Consider the following 18,873-nt stretch of genomic DNA (forward strand, 5'->3'; position numbering starts at 1 on the left):
ACCCAATAAGTCTGTACAGGGCCTGCGAGGCTCAATGTGACCAGGTGAGGCCCAGAGGGGCTTCACCTGCTTCTCAGAGCCCCCGGCATCAGGACAAAGCACTAGTGTCTGGGGCGTACCTGCCTGGTCCCTCACCTCTGCTGGCATCCTCTCCTTCCCTGTCTCACTCCCCCGTGCCTCCTCAGTGTGTCCTGGGATCATCTCCTAAATCAGCCACTGGCCCTTCGATCCTGTCTCAGGAGCTGCTTCTGGGGGAGCCAAACTCAGACACGTCACAAACACAACCACAGTGTACATCACACATTCCAGAGCCACCTGTTTGGACTTGGGATAAAGGTTAATTAAACACGGCATCACTTCCCGATCACTTTGGACATCCCTCACACCTTCTGAGACAGACCTAATTATTTACACATTTCTATTATAGCACATATATGACCACCTTGGCTAACTGTTTCAAATTTATGCATTTTCTTAATTATAGAAGCCATGTTTTAAATAGCAAAATTTAGATATTCTGAAGTTGATTTTCAGAACTCTTACTTTTTTGGTGAGCATTCATTATGATTCTCCTTTATCGCCAGTTTACTTTGTCTGAGTGTAACCACAGCACTTATTCAAGATCAGATTAATCATGAGCATTGCAGAACATCGGGTTGGATCTGTTTCATCAACATGATGAAAACATGGAATTGTTTAGTGAGTACTCACAAAAAGTGGCTAGACCACCATGCTGACACAGCCCATTCTCATGCTGGTCTCTTGTTCCAGCCTCAGGACATTTCCGTGTGCTTATTGTTACACAGTTGTCTAATGGACTGAGTAGCTCCTGAAGCAATGGCCTGATGGTGGCTCAGTGGTGAGGTCTGTTTCACCTGATGGATCCCAAGGAACTTTTACCAAAATTGACCCTAGACAGGCTCTACAAGGAGCACTGAGGAGGCAAACCCATGAGCACAGAATCAGGAAAAGACAGAGCTCTGGGCAGCCAGGACGGAGATATGAACACACTGCTGTGTGGGGGTCCAGCCGAGGACGCTCGAGGCTCCCATGTTCCTCATGACACCATCAAAGGGAAGACAGGCTCCCTAGGGGTCTGATTTTATGAAGTACTGGCTTTGGTTTTAACGTGGTTCATCACAGTAATTGTCCCACAAACCTCGAGAAGTTACATCCTGGGAGGAGCAGTGCTCTGCTGCACAGGTCTGCAGGAAGGACAGGATGGCCACCAGCCCCTTCTGCACAGTCAGCGGAGGGGGGAATTCCAGAGGGCAATGCCTCAAGTTCAGCGCTTTCAGTGTCGTCACGTTCCCTGCAAGGGAGAAGAGAAACAAGCAGCACTTCAACACCCTTCTGCGGGATGAAAACCAGGAGGCGAGGGGACGAGCTGTTTGCACATCAAAAAATGAAAGATCCTATTGAGAATTTTGGGTAAAATAATATGACAGATATCTGAGATTTGCTTTTAAAAACACTCTGCAGAGGAGACAGGCTAGCTACAAAATAAAACAAACAGCAGCAGTGACAGCTGTTAGGTAGAAATCCTAACACAAAGTTGCTATATTACCTAAATGCCTATTTTCAACAAAAAAACTAGAAAGCATGCAAAGTAAAGAAAAATGTGACTTGTACTCAGGAAACAGGCAGTCAACAGAAACTGTCTTCAAGTAGGCCAAGACGTTGGACCAAGCAGACAAAAGCTTCAGAGCAGTCATTACAAATACATTCAAAGAAACGAAGAAAACTATGTTTAAATAATTAAACACAGTAAAATGACTCAACAAACACAGAAGGTCAATAAAAATAGAAATTATAAAAAAGAACCAAATAGCAGTTCTAGAGTTGAAAATTACAAAAACTGTGATGAAAAATTCACTAGAGGAACTCAAGAGAAGATATGAGATGACAGAAGAAACAATAAGTGAATGAAGATGGAAAAATAACAATTATCCAATCTGATGATCCGAGAGAAAAAAGATTAAAACAACAACAGAATCTCAGAGACCTGTGGAACAACATCCAGTGTGCCAACATCTACGTCACGAGTCAGAGGAGAGAAAGAAAGGGTCAGAAAAAATATCTGAGGAAACCATGGCCAGATACACCCTCAGTTTGATGATAAACATTAATCCATACATCTAAGAAGCTTAACAAACCCCAAGTAATATAAGTCAAAGGGATTCACACTTAGAAACATCACAAACTACCAAAAGAGAAAGAAAAAGAAATAATCCTAAAAACAGTAAGAGAAAAACAACTCGTCACATACAGGGAACAACAGCTGACTTCCTGTCAAAAACAACGGCGGCCAGAAGGAAATGGAACAAGGCAGTCAAAGTGCTGCAGAAAAAAATGTTAATAAAGTTCTCTGAATCCAGCAGAGCCATCCTTCAAAAATGCAGATGAAATGAAGACATCCCATAACTGATGCAGAAAGAAACAGAGACTCTGAATCAACCTATAACAATTAAAGAAACAAATTAGTAATTTAAAATCTTCCTGCTCACACACAATCTCAAGTCCAGCTGAAAACCACTAAACCCACCGGATGAGTCCACAGCAGACTGGACATGGCAGGAGGCAGAATCTGCAAAGTCAAAGGCAGCTCAACAGAAAACAATACTAACCAGAACACAGAGAGAAAAGGATGGGGGGAGAAAAGAGTATTCAAGGGACGAGGGACAGAATCAAAATCTCAACATCCATGTAACCAGAGTCCCAGGAGAGGAAAAAGTGAAGGAGAAAGAAGCAATGTCTAAAGAAATAATGTCAATAGCCAGGAATTTCCCAAATCTGATTAAAGCTATCAATAACCAGATTCAGGAAGCTCCGTAAACCCCAAACAAAGTAAATATAAAGAAAAATACACCTAGACACATCATAGACAAATTGCTGAAAATTAAACACAAAGAGAAAAATTTTAAAGCAGCCAGAGAAAAAAGATACATTACTTTTAAAGGAAAAACATTAAGACTGACAGCTGACTTTTCAACAGGTGATGGAAACCAGAAGATAATATAGATATATATATAAATTTTTTTTTGGAGGAAGATTGGCCCTGAGCTAACATCTGTGCCCATCTTCCTCTACTTTATATGTGGGACGCCTGCCACAGCATGGCCTTCTGAGTGGTGCCATAGGTCCACGCCTGGAATCCAAACTGGCAAATCCCAGGCTGCCGAAGTGGAACACATGAACTTAACTGCTACACCAGCAGGCTGGCCTCAAAGATATTTTTTAAGTAGAGAAAAAGCCCTAAAACTAGATTCCTATACTCAGCCAAAATAGCCTTCAAAAATGATGGAAAAATAAAGATGACTTTTAACAAAACCAAACTAGAATAATTCATTACAAGCAGACTAAATGAACTACTAAAGAGAGATCTCAGGCCAGGAGAGTCATACCAGATGGAAGCACGGAACGTCAAGAAACGAAGAACACCAGAAGGGTAAGTACGTGAGGACATATAAATAAATACTGACAGTTAAAAAGTGTTTGCTGGATCTGTAACACATATGAAAGCAACACCTACGAAACACCACAAAGGCAGGGAGGAGGTAACACAGACAGACAGTAGCACATTCTCCGTGAGGGAAGGAGAGGGTCCCAGGTCAAGGATGCAGGACAGCCTCCAGACAAACACTGAAGGCATACGAATGGCACCATGAGAGGTTCTGCTTCCAGTGACATCCAGTCAGCTCCAGTCAGATCAACTCTCCCACGGACAACCAGGAGGGGGCAAACACAAGCCACCTGTCGGCAGGGGAGCAACAGAGGGCAGGCACAGCTACAGGGGACCGCAGCTGCAGGAAGAGACTGGCGCAAGAGCCGCGTAGATCCGTGTGGGTTTCTGCCTGAGGGGAGGCCCCGGAGAGCACCCAGGGCAGCTACACCATGAGAGAAACCATCCGGACATTCACAGCCTGGGGGCTGGAGAGCAGACTGCAGAGCTGCCACGGCAGCAACGGGGGGTGTTCCAGAAAGACGAGACTGCACGGGGCCCTGTGACGCCTCTCAGCTCTGCAGAGGCCTCCAGTTCCCACGCACAGGACGGCTCCGAGCAGCACAGCAAAGGCTCAAAGACTGGAGTAGAGCTGTCACCTCCCGCCCACCGCAAGACAGACTGAGCGTGGAGTCTTAGTCCCATCAACCTAAGCACTTAGTTTGAAAAGTCAGTTCTCTACCAAGGAGTACAGCAGAACCAGACTCTCCACACCGCGTCTCTAACAACGTCTGGGACACAGTCCAAAATTACTGGACAGACGAAGAGACAGGAAAATGCGACCCACATGTCAGAGAAACAGCAAGAAATGGAGACCAACTCTGAGACAACCCAGAATAGCAGGCCAGAATTTCACGGTGTTACGGGCTGAAACGTGCCCCTCAAAACTCCCAGGCTGAACCCTAACCCACAGGCCCTCAGGATGCGACTGTGTCTGGAGACGGGCCTGGAGAGAGGGGCTAAGGTAAAACGCGCCTGTCAGGGTGGCCCTGGTCCAGTGTGACTGGGGGCCTTATGAGGAGGGGAAGGGACACCAGGGGTGCACGAGGACAGGGGGGACCCCGTGAGGACACAGCGAGAAGGCGGCTGTCCACGCACCAAGGAGGGAGGCCTCAGAAGGAAGCCAATGAGCTACCGCTTGATCTGGGCCTTCCCGCCGCTGCGGCCGTGAGAAAACCAGTTTCCCTGTTCAAGCCGCCCAGTGTGTGCTGGTTCGTCATGGCAGCCCGAGCGGACTAACGGAAGCACTGATGACAATCATGCCCAAGGACATGAAAGGAAACATGTTTGTACCAAATGAAAAAGATAAGGACTCTCAGCAGAAAAAGTAGAAACTATTTTTAAAATAGGAAAAATCTAGGGCTCAGCCCTGTGGCCAAATGGTTAAAGTTCCGTGCACTCTTCTTCAGCGGCCTGGGTTTGCAGGTTCAGATCGCAGGCACGGACCTACTCTGCTCACCAGCCACGCTGTGGAGGTGCCCCGCATACAAAAAAATAGAGCATTGGTACAGATGTTAGCTCAGGGATAATCTTCCTCAAGCAAAAACAAGAGGAAGATTGGCAGCAGATGTTAGCTCAGGGCTGATCTTCCTCAGTGAAAGAAAGGAGGGAGGGAGGGAAAAAGGAAGGAAGGAAGAAAGACAGAAAAAGAAAATTCTGAGACTGAAAATAGTCCTAGTATCTGAAAAAACAACTTACTAAAGGGTCTTCAGAGCCAACTGGAGACAACAGGAAATGAGATTCATGAACTTAAAGACATTTATCTATCTTCCCTGAAGAAGAAAAAATGACTTTTTAAAATGTACAGAAGCTCAGTGATCTGTGGGACAATAACAAAAGGTCTAACATATAGGTAAAAAGAGAGAAAAGGAGCAGAAAAAAATTTGAAGAAAAAATGACCAAAATATTTCCCAAATTTGACAAAAGACATGAATTTAAAAACTGAATAACTTTGACAAACTCCAAGCAGGATAAATACAAAGAAAACCACACCTGAGTACATCAGCGTCAAACTGCTGAAGGGCACAGACACAGGAAGCTCGACAGTGATCAAAGGCCATGAACACAGGGGCACAGGAGAGCAGCAGCAAGCGACCACCGAGGCCTGTAGACACAGGGTGTCTTTAAAGTGCTGGATGAAAAATTCAACCCGTATTTCTAAATCAGAAATGTCCTTTAAGAATTAATGCAAAATAAAGACATCTTTAGGGGCCGGCCCCGTGACCGAGTTGTTAAGTTCGCGCGCTCTGCTTCGGTGGCCCAGGGTCTCGCTGGTTCGGATCCTGGGCGAGGCCATGGCACTGCTCATCAGGCCATGCTGAGGCAGCGTCCCACACACCACAACTAGAAGGACACACAACTAAAAATACACAACTATGTAGCAGGGGGCTTTGGGGAGAAAAAGAAAAAATAAAATCTTTAAAAAAAATAAAGACATTTTTAGAAAAATAAAAATTGAGAGAATCATTTGCCAGCAGGCTGATTTTAAGAAATCCGAAGGGAGGTTCTTCAGGCTGAAGGAAAATGATGCCAACTGGAAACCCGGATCTTCAGGAAAGAATAGAGAGGATCAGGAATGTTAAATATTGAGTAAATATAAAAGACTTTTTTCCCCTTAATTTCTTTAAAATATACATGACTGCTTAAAGTAAAAACTGTAACATTGTACTGTGGGTTTATAACACCCCAGACACGATACACAGGACAACTACGCATAGGAAGGGGTGGGTGAGTGCTCTGTGTGGTTACAAGGCGGCTACGCTTGCCGTGACTTGGCACGTGCCCGCTCTAAGGAAGCACACTGGACCCCCGAGAGCAGCTGCCAAACCACTGAAGGAACGTCAGTAAATTAAAATGGAAGTCTACGTGATATCCATCAACTCAAAGTCACCTGGAAAGTAGAAACAGAGAAACGAAAAAACAAATGCGATAAACAGAAAACAAACCGTAAGATGACAGACCCAAATCCATTCTTGTCAATGATTATATTAAATTTAATGGACTAAACCCTTCAATTAAAAGCGGAGGTTGTCCAACTGGATAAAAGAGCAAGACCCAACGAGGGCCTGCCCCCTGGAACACACTAAAAATACAGAAGGGTTGGACACAGGGAGGCTGCAGGGAGACAGATGGAGAGCACGCCGCGTACAGAGCACGAGAAGCAGGCTGCAGCAGCCACACCGACACAGACCAAATGGCCAAGAAGCACATGACGAAGTTCCACATCACTGGCCATCAGAGGAACACGTATGAAAACCACAATGAGGCACCCCTACACACACCAGAATAGCAAAAGCAACAAGGAAACATAAAAATCCTAAATTTTTATTCGACCAGTAACACGTTATCAAAATATAAAAGTTGACAGATCTAAAAGGAAATTGTGGACTGTAGATAAATCCACAATGACAGTGGACGATGTTAACACACTTCAGGAACTGACAATACAAACAGAAAAAAAACCCCAAGAATGTAGACAATTCGAACACTATGACAAAGCAACTTGACTTAAACTGCATGTAGAGAACCTTACATCAAGTAACAACTTGAGAAGACACAGTCTTTCTTCTCAAGTGCACAAGGTTACATTCACCAGACAGAACATCTGCATCTTGTGCCAGAAAGCGAGCCTCAAGTTCCAAACAACCGGAATTACACAACACACGTGGCAGTAAACTAGGACTCAGTAACAGAAAGGTAAGTGGAAACTCTCCCGTTGTTTGTAGTTAAGCAACACGCTCCCAAAGAGCCCACGGTCAGTGGACGTTAGAAAGCATTTTGAGCTGAATGATGGTGAAAACACGGGATGCTGAAACTCGCGGGATGCAGCCAAGGCGGCGCTTAGACCGGGATTACAGGCGTAAACACACAGACTAGAAAAGAAAACTTCAAAATCAGCCATCCGAGCCTCCACCTCAATAAGTCAGAAGAAAGAACAGGGAGCTAAACCCAAAGACAGCAAAGAGAATAAAGAGCAGAAATCTACGAGACAAAACAGATGCAGAACAGAGAATGTCGCTGCCCTCCTCCTGCCCCTCATTCAGAGCAGGGAGAATTCACAAAAATGAGCACTCTACAGTCACGCATGTTCACAGGGATGGACACCCAACAGCGGAGAGCCAAGCGTGCACATCACCAAGAACACGTATGGTACGATCCAACCTAGGACAAGTTCGAAAGGCAGCCTTTCAACATGTACTGTTTAGGATCCCTAAGTGGTGCAGCGCCCGAGGAAAACAAGACAGTGGCCAACACACATCACGTTTGCTCGGCGGGGAGGGAGGGAGGGAGCTGGAATCAGGGCGGGCGACGCTGTGCACTGGGTACAAAGGCCTCGGTTTTCATTATTTCTCACACTACGCTGTGTGTCCTACGCTATCTGTAGAACACGTGTGAGCACACCCGCAGCTCTGGGGGCTGCAGTGTCTTGGAGCCTGGAGGGACCGACACAGAGGGGAGTTTAGACACCAGCCAGCCTGCCTCCTGCATCACGCCGGAGGTCTCCGCTACAGGTTCCAGCGACCACAGGGCACCACATTGTAAACCATCCTCCACTTTATTGTTTTAACACTTACCCAGCTCCACAGGTAACATTTTGATGGGATTTCTTTCTAAAAGCAAGGTTTTCAAATGCCTTTAAAACAAGAGAAAAAAATATGTAATTTAAAAAGCAGAAAATCAAATGACCATCCCTAAAATATACTATCAGATTTCTTCATCGTCTTCTCCTTAAGGGGGCAACTTCAACAGAGATGCACACACATTTACTGCTGTCCTACGGACGGTCTAGCGCCATGAGCAGACATGGCTCTCCGCCTCAGCACTGCTGACGCTGAGGACCAGGCAATTGTTGGGGGAACTGTCCTGGGCCTTGTGGGTTACAAACAGTACCCTGGCCTCTCCCCACTAGTGCCAGGAGTAACCCCTCCCCAAGTTATGACAACCACAAAATCTCCAGACATTGCCAATGTCCAGTGGGGCCAAACTCGCCCCACTGAGAACCCATGCTCGGGCTGCCCCATGGCCCGGGACGTCCTCACCACCCACCAGTGCTTGCTGAGGTTGCTGGGAGGCGTGTGTCTTAAGAGGCTCTGTGAAAACATTTGGGAGACTTCGGCCAGAGGGCACTGGCCCTGCCTGGGGATGAGCAATTGGCACATGAAGGACCCTGGGGCATCTCAGCAGCAAACATGGGTCAAGGGGCGTTTCTGCACATATTTGACCTTTTAGCATCCTTTGTAAAATTTACCATGAAACATATCATAGATAGATAGGCTAGAAAGAAGGTACCCAATAAAAATTTACTAATTGAATGATGTGGGAAAATAAATCTTTCATATTAAACTCCATCTTGCCCCTTTTATTCTATTAGACTTCTTTTTGTTTTCAAAGTTAATTAAAATTAAAAGTACCATATACTAACAATCAACTTCTTTCTCCTTTACTTTTCAAGGATCCCCAGTTGAAATCTGGCGTAAAAAGACTGAAAATATCCTGATTGTTCAGTGTTTTCAGCCCCGGGCTCCGAAGGCCCCTTCTCATGGCACCCAAGCAGAAGGCAGGACCCATCCCCGTCCCTGTCCCCCGGAACCTGCTCCAGCCGGGATTCACTGAGAGACCCTTTGGAGAACCGCTGGACGTGCCGCAGGACGGTCTGCCAGCCTGGAGCACCCACGCCACAGCAGAGAGCGGCTGGCCCGCGCAGGCACTCAGGGATGCTGACTGCGATGTGGGGCTGCTCTGTGAAGGGGATGGCTGCCTGGCACCCCCAGGAGGGCGCGAAGACCTCACAGCCGCCCGGAGAGAAGTCCCCATCTGCTTTCTCCTGGATCACAGGAGCATGGAAGGCTCCACGCCCTCAGGGTCCAGGAAGCCGACTGGGCAACCGAGAGTGGCCTGGAGCATAGGCCAATCTGTATCCCACATGGTCAGCTTTCCTGTCCCAAAGAGTGCTCCTCAGAGAGGAGCAGAGGCTGGCACAGACAGCAGAGCACTCTCACAAACCCTGTAAATGAATCGACACTTGGCAGGGGCGGGGGGAGGGAGGCGCCTCACGTTTCATTTTGTCTCAGAAGGTGAAAAAATTAAAATCCAACACCACGACTGACCAGGATCCCCAAGATTTGAAAAGAGGAAATACAACTTCACAGAAACACAACTGAGAGTTCTAGTAAGCATTCCATCTAAATTAAGTTCAGTTTCTTGATTAGCAACCCCGAGGGAAAATCAGGTTCCTTGAGGACAGGACAATTTCCTTTCCATCGGCTTTCCTGGATTTTCCTTATCATTTGAAGTTTCAGGAAGAAACTTTACGAATTAAACTTTTCTTGACGGACACAAAGGAGAACTATTTCAACGTTGTTACTTCGAATATTTTTGGCTCAGCCCCTTTTATCTCACTAACACAAAAACAGCCAGGGAGGAGAGGTCAGCCCTCCACAGGGTCCTTCAACAGATGCCGGGGGACAGCACCCTCGGCTTCTCCGGCACCAGATCTGCCTCAAGGCCCGGAATGTTCCAGCACATTTGTTTGTTTGTTTGTTTGTTCGGGGGGGGGGAGCGTGTTAGCCAACTACTAACCTGAAAGTGCACAGGGGGTTTCTCCACCTCATGTGACAAAATATTAAAGTACTCTTGCATGCTTCAGATGATAAATTTACAAACCTTAATCCCTCGCACACTATCAGTAACCCACCATTTCATGTCACCGACGTTCAGCTGAACACACGACTTTACACAGTGGATTGCAGCTGCTTGCCCAAGGAGCACACACTGACGGATGCTTTAATCTCTGTTAGCAAGCGCACACATCCAAGACACCGAGGACGGGGACACTAACACTGGCATTGTCTTAATTAGGCTTTTTGGAAAGTTTAAGGCTTTTAATAAGCCCATAATTACTTAAAATTTCTAATTAATATGTTTCAGCTCTTCAGCAGGCTGATCTAATTTTAATGATATAATGGGTTATAAATCACATGCAAAATTATATCTTAAACAGTAAGCAGCTGGCTTTGACTGGTAAAATCAAAGAATTTCAGGATCTGAGAACTGTGTGTTCATTTAGAAGAAAGAAGAGCACATACGGGCCGGGCTTCCGTTTCCTTTCCCCTGTGAGTGGCAACGACTCCACAGAATTGAGTGCTAATGCTGCAACGATGTGCGGACAAAGGCTCCACGCTATTCTACTCAAAGACGATGCTCTGTGAAGAACACGGCTTCCTGAACCACCCTGACCACAAGCTTGGAAGACTGGTGGGGCCACCTGGGCCAAGCTGGGAGGGACACAGTGGGAGCAGGGCCAGAGAACACACAGCCACTTGTCACATGACGAGCTGGCAGACCAGGGCTCAGCAAGTGCGCCTGGCCCAGGTGGGAGCCGAGGACACTGTTCCGTGAGCAGGGGCACAACTTGTGGCAGGTTCCCTGCTCTGCAGACCCCACTGTCCCCAGGAGCTCTAGGAAGATGGCTCCTGGCTCATGCCACCTGCTGCAGGCACCTGCTTATCATCAGAAATTAGCAGCTTCCTTGCAAAGCCTGAAAAGGCACAAATGATCCACGGAGATGTTCTCTTACTGTCACACATGACACAAGACTCACCTCTTAACAAACACTTCTAAAAACAGTGAGCTACAGTTCAGGAAACAAAGGGCTTTCTACAGGCCTCCACTCTGCTCTTCCAGAGCGATCCCCTGGCTCACTGCAGACACACTTCCTCATGTCAGAACTGGGGGTCGCCCTTGCACACCTCCCCTCCTTCCCCACCCTACATCCAACCTGACTCCCACTGGCTCTGCGGTCCACCCACAGCTCTGCCTTGTCCAGCTTGCCCAGGCTGCCGCCTCTTGCATGGACGGCTGCAGCAGCCTCGTAACTGGCCTGGTAACCCTCCTTACAGAGTGATCTTAAAGCCCAGTCAAATCCCACCCATCTCCATTCAAACTCTCCTGTGACTTCCTATCTCTTTCAGAAGGAAATCCAAAATCGCAACCACAGCCTACAAGCTCGGCCGACCCTGCCTACATGCATCTCCTACCATTTCTCCCCTCCTCTGTTCCACTCCACTGGCTTCCCTGCCATCCCTCCATCCACCAAGCACACATCCACCTCAGGGCATTTGCACATGCTTTCCTCTGCCCAGGATGCATTCACGTTAAAGGAGGTCCTGATATGTTTATCAGAAGGTTTTCAAAAGGCTGAGAAACACTAGCATAAAAGGACTGGGCACTCAAGGCAAAAGGGTCAGGAGAGGAAGGTGGCCTCACGGTGAGTGTGACTCCTGGAGGGAGTGAGGATGCCAGCCGACGCTTGGCTGCTGAGAGGGGCACAGGTGAGGAGGAGGAAGGGAGGCACGAAGCAGGAGCGGCAGGAAACCCCTGAAGTCGAGGCAGCAGGAGTGTGGCAGGACAGCAGCACACACTGCTTACCTTGGGGTTTCCAATTTTCCAAAATGGGAAGAATTCTCATTACCTACCAGGAACCAATACAGATACATCCAGGCCCATGGGCCCTGAGCAGCTGGTTGTAATTCATCAGCAGTACCTCTGACCCTGCTGGCAGCTCCACATGACACGAGCCAGAGGTAGAAGCAGCTGTTGCAAAAACGACAGGGCCTGTCCAGCAAAGGCACTGTGGCTACCAGCACTCTTTTTGGTATGAAATGTCCTAAATTAGAATGATAGCTACGTGTACTTGGTCCATGCAGCCATCGTACCTCTCAGCTGGCTTTAAAGACACCAGTAAATGCTTTTATTCTGAAGTCAACATTCAGAGTGGGAGCCAAGCGGCAGAAGAGCAGGCGCTCAGTCATTTGACAGACGATCATTTCTTAAATCTAGAAACACATAAACAGACGACTTACTTGTGAGATCCGATCCCAGAAGGAAGCACTTTAATTCCATTAAACCGGAGGTCTAGCCAAGTAAGGTTTGGCAGTAACTGAAAGAAATCTTTGGGAATCGCAGAGAGGGCATTTCTCTGAAGATACAATTGCTTCCAGGGAAAGAAGAGAGAGTGTTTAGTCAACCAACCAAATTTTAAAACATGACATATCCTAAAAGCATTTCCAAAAGACCTACTAGCAATTGCAACCATACGTAGCAAGTTAAAAGAAAACCCTACTATTTTACCCTATTGAAGTGGTTTAAACAGAAGACGTGAGAACCAGAGAGCACAGGCCGGGCCTCCGGGCACAGGAGCCGAGAGGGACGTCCCCACCGGGACACGCTGCCCCTCCTGGCTGACGGCTCACACGCCACCACTGAGCACAGCACACTTTTTCTACAAATAGCCTTCACACTAAACTATCCTCAAAGTTTATTAAAGTCACTTTTCTCCTTCCTGGCCCCACACTCAGGGCTCTCAGGCCCGGCCGGCCCAGAGCCCCCGCAGCCCGCGCAGCTCAGTGGCCCAACAGCAAGAGCCACGTCTGGTCCTGGGGACTCATCCTAGGGGATAATCGAAAGGAAACCAAAGACACAAGCACCGAGCTACCTGCTGTAGCGCTATCCGTGACAAACAGACACACAAGTCACTCCAGTGACCACCGCTCCAGGAACAGTTCGACGGGACAACTCAGCGGAATCTTAAGTCATCATCATAAATAAGATACAGTCGTGTGTCACTTAACGACAGGGGTGAGTTCTGAGAAACACGTCCTCAGGCGACTTCGTCGTTGTGCGAACACAGAGCGCACTTCCACAAGCCTAGATGGTAGAGCCACCACACCCCTGGGCTGTATGGGACTAATCCTACGGGACCACCGTTGCACACATGTCTGTTGTTGACCCAAATGTCATTATGCGGTGCACGACTGTAGCAGAAGGTAGAAGACAAAATCTAAGACACCGATTTTAGCCACGTAAAATGTATATATATATAATTTTACAGTCACAGTGTGGCAGGATTATGGGTAATTTAAAAAATATCTTCTTTAATGCTGATGTTCTATATATTTACAATGCTTTATATATTATATATGTACATATTTACATATCTCTACCTACCAAGGCCACAGAGTACAGATGTTAAGAGCACCAGCCTGGAAGCCAGGCTGCCTGGGTTCAAACCTAAGAGCTGTGTGACTTTGAGCAAGTTCCTGAACCTCTCTGTGCTCCAGCATCCTTGTTTGTAAAATGGGCAAGGGGAGCTACCTCCTGGGGTGTGCTAAGTGAGCAGTGCTTGGCACACAGGAGTGCTGGGTAAGCATCAGCCATCACGATTATGCACTTTTTCTATGAAAAGACCCTCTGAGCACGGCAGAGAGCACCACCCCACTCCTTTCTGATCACAATTTCTCAACCCCCAATTCCACCTCCAACACCACCTTCCAAGTCCTTTCATGAGTTACAGCAGAAACTTGAGAGACCCTGGCCAGGAAGCCACACTTGTTATAAGTGTGTGGAAGAAAGTCTTCAGTCAGCTCAGACACGGGCACTGGCGCTCCTTGCTGGCAGTGGCACACAGCTGCGGGGAGCAATCTGGTGATTACAGACACACGCGTGGAGCCCTCTAGCATGGCTGCTCTTGGCCCTGGGTTGCACACACACGCGTGGAGCCCTCAAGCGTGGCCGCTCTCGGCCCTGGGTTACAGATACACAAGTGGACACCCCGCACGTGGCTACTCTCGCCCTCGGCTACAGCACATGCATTAAGCTCCTCAGGCCCGCTCTTTCTCTTCAGGGCAAGCCAGTTCTAGTACTCAGCCTTAAGTCACAGACCCTCCTTAATGCCAGAAAAAGGATTCCCAGAAAGATAAGAAAAGACAGCACTACTCTTTGTCAAAGAGCTGGCTCGGGTAAAGGTGAGTTGACTTCACCTGAGTTGACACGGTCCCATGAGACCATGTGACGATGGGGTCCCTTCCTGTATTCCATGATCTGTTGCCATGGTAATAAAATTTATACTGACATCTGTTTTCTGAAAGGCATGAATAGTTACGAAGTTTCTTTATTAAGCCTGAAGAAGGGTTTTGGAATTTCCTCCTTCTTCCTTTATGCAAAAAGGTAACATAAACCTCATGACACTGTTGGATTTTAGAGTTGAGAGCATTTGCTTCATTACAAGTGCCATGTAGGGGGCTGGCCCTGAGGCCTAGTGGTTAAGTTCAGCATACTCTGCTTCAGCGGCCCAGGTTCGGTTCCCAGGCACCAACCTATACCACTCATCGAGCCATGCTGTGGCAGTGACCCACATACAAAATAGAGGAAGACTGGCAACAGATGTTAGCTCAGGGCAACTCTTCCTCAGCAAAAAAACGAAACAACAAAGTGACACATGCCTTACAGGAGCCCTGATGACCCACTAATTCACTCCAAGAGGTCAGTGTTAACAAAAGAAACAGTAAGATCAGTGCTGGCCCTGACACCAAAAACAGGGTGTGCAACACACAATAGTGGGGTTTTACAAATTAAGCAGCTACCTATAATCTAAGTATACAGTTTTTGTAAGACTGTCAATCATCACCATAACGGTGCAATGTGTCGAGTGTGTGCTGTGTTGTGGACACTGTGCTTTATATGCATTATTGTTTAATTCTTATAACAACCCATGAAAATATTCTTGTTCCCATCTTCCAAATGAAGACAAACGAGGTTTAAGGAAATTACGTGGCTACAGAGCAGTGACAACACCGCTGTTGAGGGCGCTCGCCTGTCTCACGTCAAAGCTGTGCTCTGACGGAAGCTTATTCTAGAAATCACCCGGACGAGACAGCACCTGCTGCATTACAGGCAGGTGAAGGCACGACCTGGCGAAGGCACCGGGCACAAGGTAAACCAGCGTGTGACATCAGTAATGTGTGGTTGAGAAACAGTTGTTAACTGTTTGAACACGGCATGGTTTCTTAGGGGTTTTGTGTTTTAAACAGGAGACCAAGGGTGTTTTCGGCACTGGTTTCTATCACGGGCTTCTTGGCACCTGACATTCCTGAGGAGAGAGAGGATATTGGTCTGACTCCATGGGTATTTCCACTGGCTGGTCCCCATACTCGAATTTCTCACTCTGTTGTGAGCAGTACATGAAACTGGGAGCTAACCCTCCCCTCTCTCACTCTAGAATGTCACTCTCCTAAAGAGGAGCCACAAGTAAAACCCACGGGGTTGAACTGTTCATTTCTGCCTACACAGCACATGTGTACAACGCCTGGAGGAATGCCCACTTACTTTAAGGGTGGGGATTTTAAAGATCTCTCCTAAATGGTGAAGACCACTTTGACTCAAGTCTAAGATCGGTGAGGAGGAAAAGACGACCCCCTTAAGACCCTTGTGAACGTCTGTGGAGGGGGAGGCGGGCGTGCTCCTGGCTTGACCAGCGATGCTCTCGGGGTCAGCAGCCCCAGGGCGAACCTTGTAGAAGCTGCTTCCCTCCATCTGTCAGACAGGAAGAAGCAGCCCTCCGGGGCCCACTGCTCATCCTCCTTGGTCTGGAGTCACCTGGAGACAGGGAGGGGAGACGAAGTAACAACTTAGTACACTGACATGACCCTGCAGGCAGATGGGCAAGCTACCTGCCAGGTCTGCAACAATTTAACTTGCTTACGAAACCCTCATTTTTAATAAACAGTATCATAAATTTGACTTTTAAATTTGTAAAAAAAAAAACAAAACAAAACTGGAATGCAACAAGGTTCAGATCAAAATGTTCTGCCGTTCACTTTGTATCGCAGAGTTTCAAGATTCAGATTTAAACTCTTGGAAAACACAATGATGCAAAATAGGAATGGCTGTTTTAGGGACGAAAACATAGCAGAAGGCACCAAACTCAGTAAACCAATGTATTCCTTCCACAAAATGTACTGGGGCGGGGCTCCTAAGTCTGCAGTTTCTTATTTCTGCTGTGGCTCTGTGACATTTCCACCATGCCTTAAGCTCCTTGGGCAGGAAGCCTGCCACTTTCACCAGTTCGGCTCAGTGACCGGCTCTGGGACTGGTGAGCATGAAGTTGGGTGCTGGGGAAAACGTGTCAAAACAGAATCTTGAATTTTAGTTGTTCAGCAATACTTTTGCTCAACACAAAGTGAAAGAACTGTGGCTCACCACAACATCATCAGGTGAGGCATTCTTCCACGTGTAATTTCCAAACAATTTATCCAGCAATGACAATCATCGTTGGAACCTTACGAGTTTTCATGCATAGGTTCATGAACATGATCCACTTGACAGCCCAACGACTGATATGTACGTGTGCACACACAGACTGCGTTCTCATTTTAGGGATGAGGAATACGAGGTTTGGATTCGTTAAGGAACTGCCCAAACGTCAAGCAATTAAGGAGTGGCGTTGACCTCACAGCTGCCTGCACTCCCTGGAGACCCTGGGCCTTTCCCCGGGGGTCCTTTTCTGTGGATCACTGACGACCCTGAAGGAGGGGAGGGAGGTTTCAACCTCCTACAAACCTCTAAACAGGGAAAATATCTTAAAACCGACAGCAAAGCAACAGAGCCTCAAAATGAGGAGGGGGGTGGGCGGGCTCCGCGGGGTCGTAGAGGCTGCTCCAGGTCCCCAGCGCACCCTGCCTCGGTTTCCCCGCTCACGCCAGGCTGGGGTGGCCCCGGCGCTTTGGGCCTCACGTTGCAGTCCTGGGGGCGCAGCCTGTGCGGGGCAGTACCCGGGGCTGAGGCGGCGGGACACGGCACGAGGGGCTGCGGGACGGGGACGTCACCTTCCTTCTGCAGCCCGCCCGCCCACCCTCCGGCCCAGCGAGCTCCGCGCCCCCGCCGCCGCCTGCTGGAGCCCCGCGCTTCACCTGCGGGGCCTCCGATTCACACCCCAGCGACCTCCGCCTCCCTGCCCGGCGCCCCCTACCCCGGAGCCCACCGACCCCAGGACCACCCTCCAGCCGCAGCGCCCCCACTCACCTGCGGAGCTCCGCCCCAGTCGCACGCCGCGCGCCCGGGGGACCCAGAGCGACAACCCAACAATGGAGGCCGCCAGGACCACGCGGTCGCCATGGAGACGCCGGCCATACGGAGGCCCGCAGGCTCCAAGCCGCGGAAGGCGCGCAGCCGCGGAGAATGTGGTGCGCCTGCGCGCGGGGCACCTGACTGGGCTGCAGCGTCTCCGCCAGGGTCCCTAGTGCTGGCCTGTCGCCTGCCATCTCCTCTGCCAGGCGGTGGGTGACACTCACACAGAAGTCGGAGCGTCCGGGCAACTGGGACACGTGTGCCGAAGCCAGAGAGTCGTGATGCACGAGGAAGACGACTGCGGGGCTGCGCACGGGGCGGGGCCTGGGCGGGCCCCTCCGGAGGGCCGCCCCTTAAACTTAAGCACGGCAAGTTCCATTTCGGGCTGACCGACCCGGTGTCAAGAACTTGAAAGTCCTTCCCGCCTTTTAACTTCGCCATCTGCAGCAGGCAGTCCCAGGTCCTCTGGGGGTCACGGGATTGTTGTCATAGATGCGTCGTCACACGGACACCCACCATGCAGGAGAAGAAGGGGCCCTCTCATGTCACAGGGAAGCATCCTTCCCAGAAGCCCCCGGCACTTGCCTCTAAGATCTGGCCAGAGTTGCTTCAGTTTCCTGGACCAGTCACCAGAAGGGAAGTGAGACGACCGCTGTGGTGGCTCAGACCAGTGGGGATTTCCCTGGGGCGGGGCCCCCTTCTCCTAGCACCCAGGTGGAGCGTTGTGGTCACCTGTATCAGTCGGACGCAGAGCCAACAGGGATGATCTCATTACAGGAGCTGTTGCAGGGCTTTGACTTCTGCATGTGGAGCTGGCGGCACGGTCTCTGAAGGCTGTGCTCTAGCTTGGTTCAGAAGCGTGAAGGAGCAGAGCAGGGAGTCGGGAGGGAGGGTAGAGGTAAAGGGGGGGACATGAGGACCGATGAACCTGCAGCAAACTGGACGCAGGCCGGAACTGCCAGCGTGGATCCATCCTGTGGATGTCCTGCAGGAGAACTCGGCGCCATTCATCACAGATTTGCATACCCGCCTAGCTCAGGAGTTGGAGAAGCTAAAAGAGGACTCGGGACGGCAGAGTGCCTGCACACCTGTCTCCCCCCAGTGAGGTGAGCTGGCAGATAAACGACCTGTGTGAGCTGCAGCCACACCTGGGCCCCTGCCCTGCCCTTGCAAGGGTGGAAACATCACGGCTGCTCCCTCACTTCTTCCCCCTCGGATCTCATGCACAATACCTCTCTGTAGCCCAGTTAGGAAACCTGCAGGAAAGAGAATTGTGGAGAAGTAGTTAGCCTAGACATGTTGACACGTCACAAAGCCACCGCAACACCTGAAAATAAATCGGGGATACTGTTAGCAGTGAAGAACGGGGGTGACGGAGAGGGAGGGGCTGCTAAACCCCCATTTGGAGCCCCAAAACGCTGTATTCTAGGAAAGGCATGAATGGGAAAGGCCAAACCTCACGGAGACTG

General features: G+C 49.1%; 1 protein-coding gene across 8 annotated transcripts in view; it reads right to left on the reverse strand.

The window, feature by feature from the left end:
- Positions 1–17,827, reverse strand: part of LRRC27 (leucine rich repeat containing 27) — a 43,431-nt gene extending 25,604 nt beyond the window's left edge. Inside the window, exons 1-6 of one of the 8 annotated variants that reach the window (XM_070245860.1) lie at positions 17,248–17,357; positions 16,538–16,860; positions 15,665–15,934; positions 12,364–12,494; positions 8,077–8,135; positions 1,160–1,312 (exon numbers count right to left, since the gene is read on the reverse strand). In XM_070245860.1, the coding sequence (XP_070101961.1) occupies positions 1,160–1,312; positions 8,077–8,135; positions 12,364–12,494; positions 15,665–15,871 (550 nt within the window). In that variant the 5' untranslated portion in view covers positions 15,872–15,934; positions 16,538–16,860; positions 17,248–17,357. The other 7 variants (XM_023636774.2, XM_023636805.2, XM_023636785.2 and 4 more) reach the window with 7 other exon arrangements.
- Positions 17,828–18,873: the final 1,046 nt, after the last annotated feature.

This window comes from Equus caballus, chromosome 1, assembly GCF_041296265.1.
Source record: "Equus caballus isolate H_3958 breed thoroughbred chromosome 1, TB-T2T, whole genome shotgun sequence".
In the NCBI taxonomy this organism is placed as follows: domain Eukaryota; kingdom Metazoa; phylum Chordata; class Mammalia; order Perissodactyla; family Equidae; genus Equus; species Equus caballus.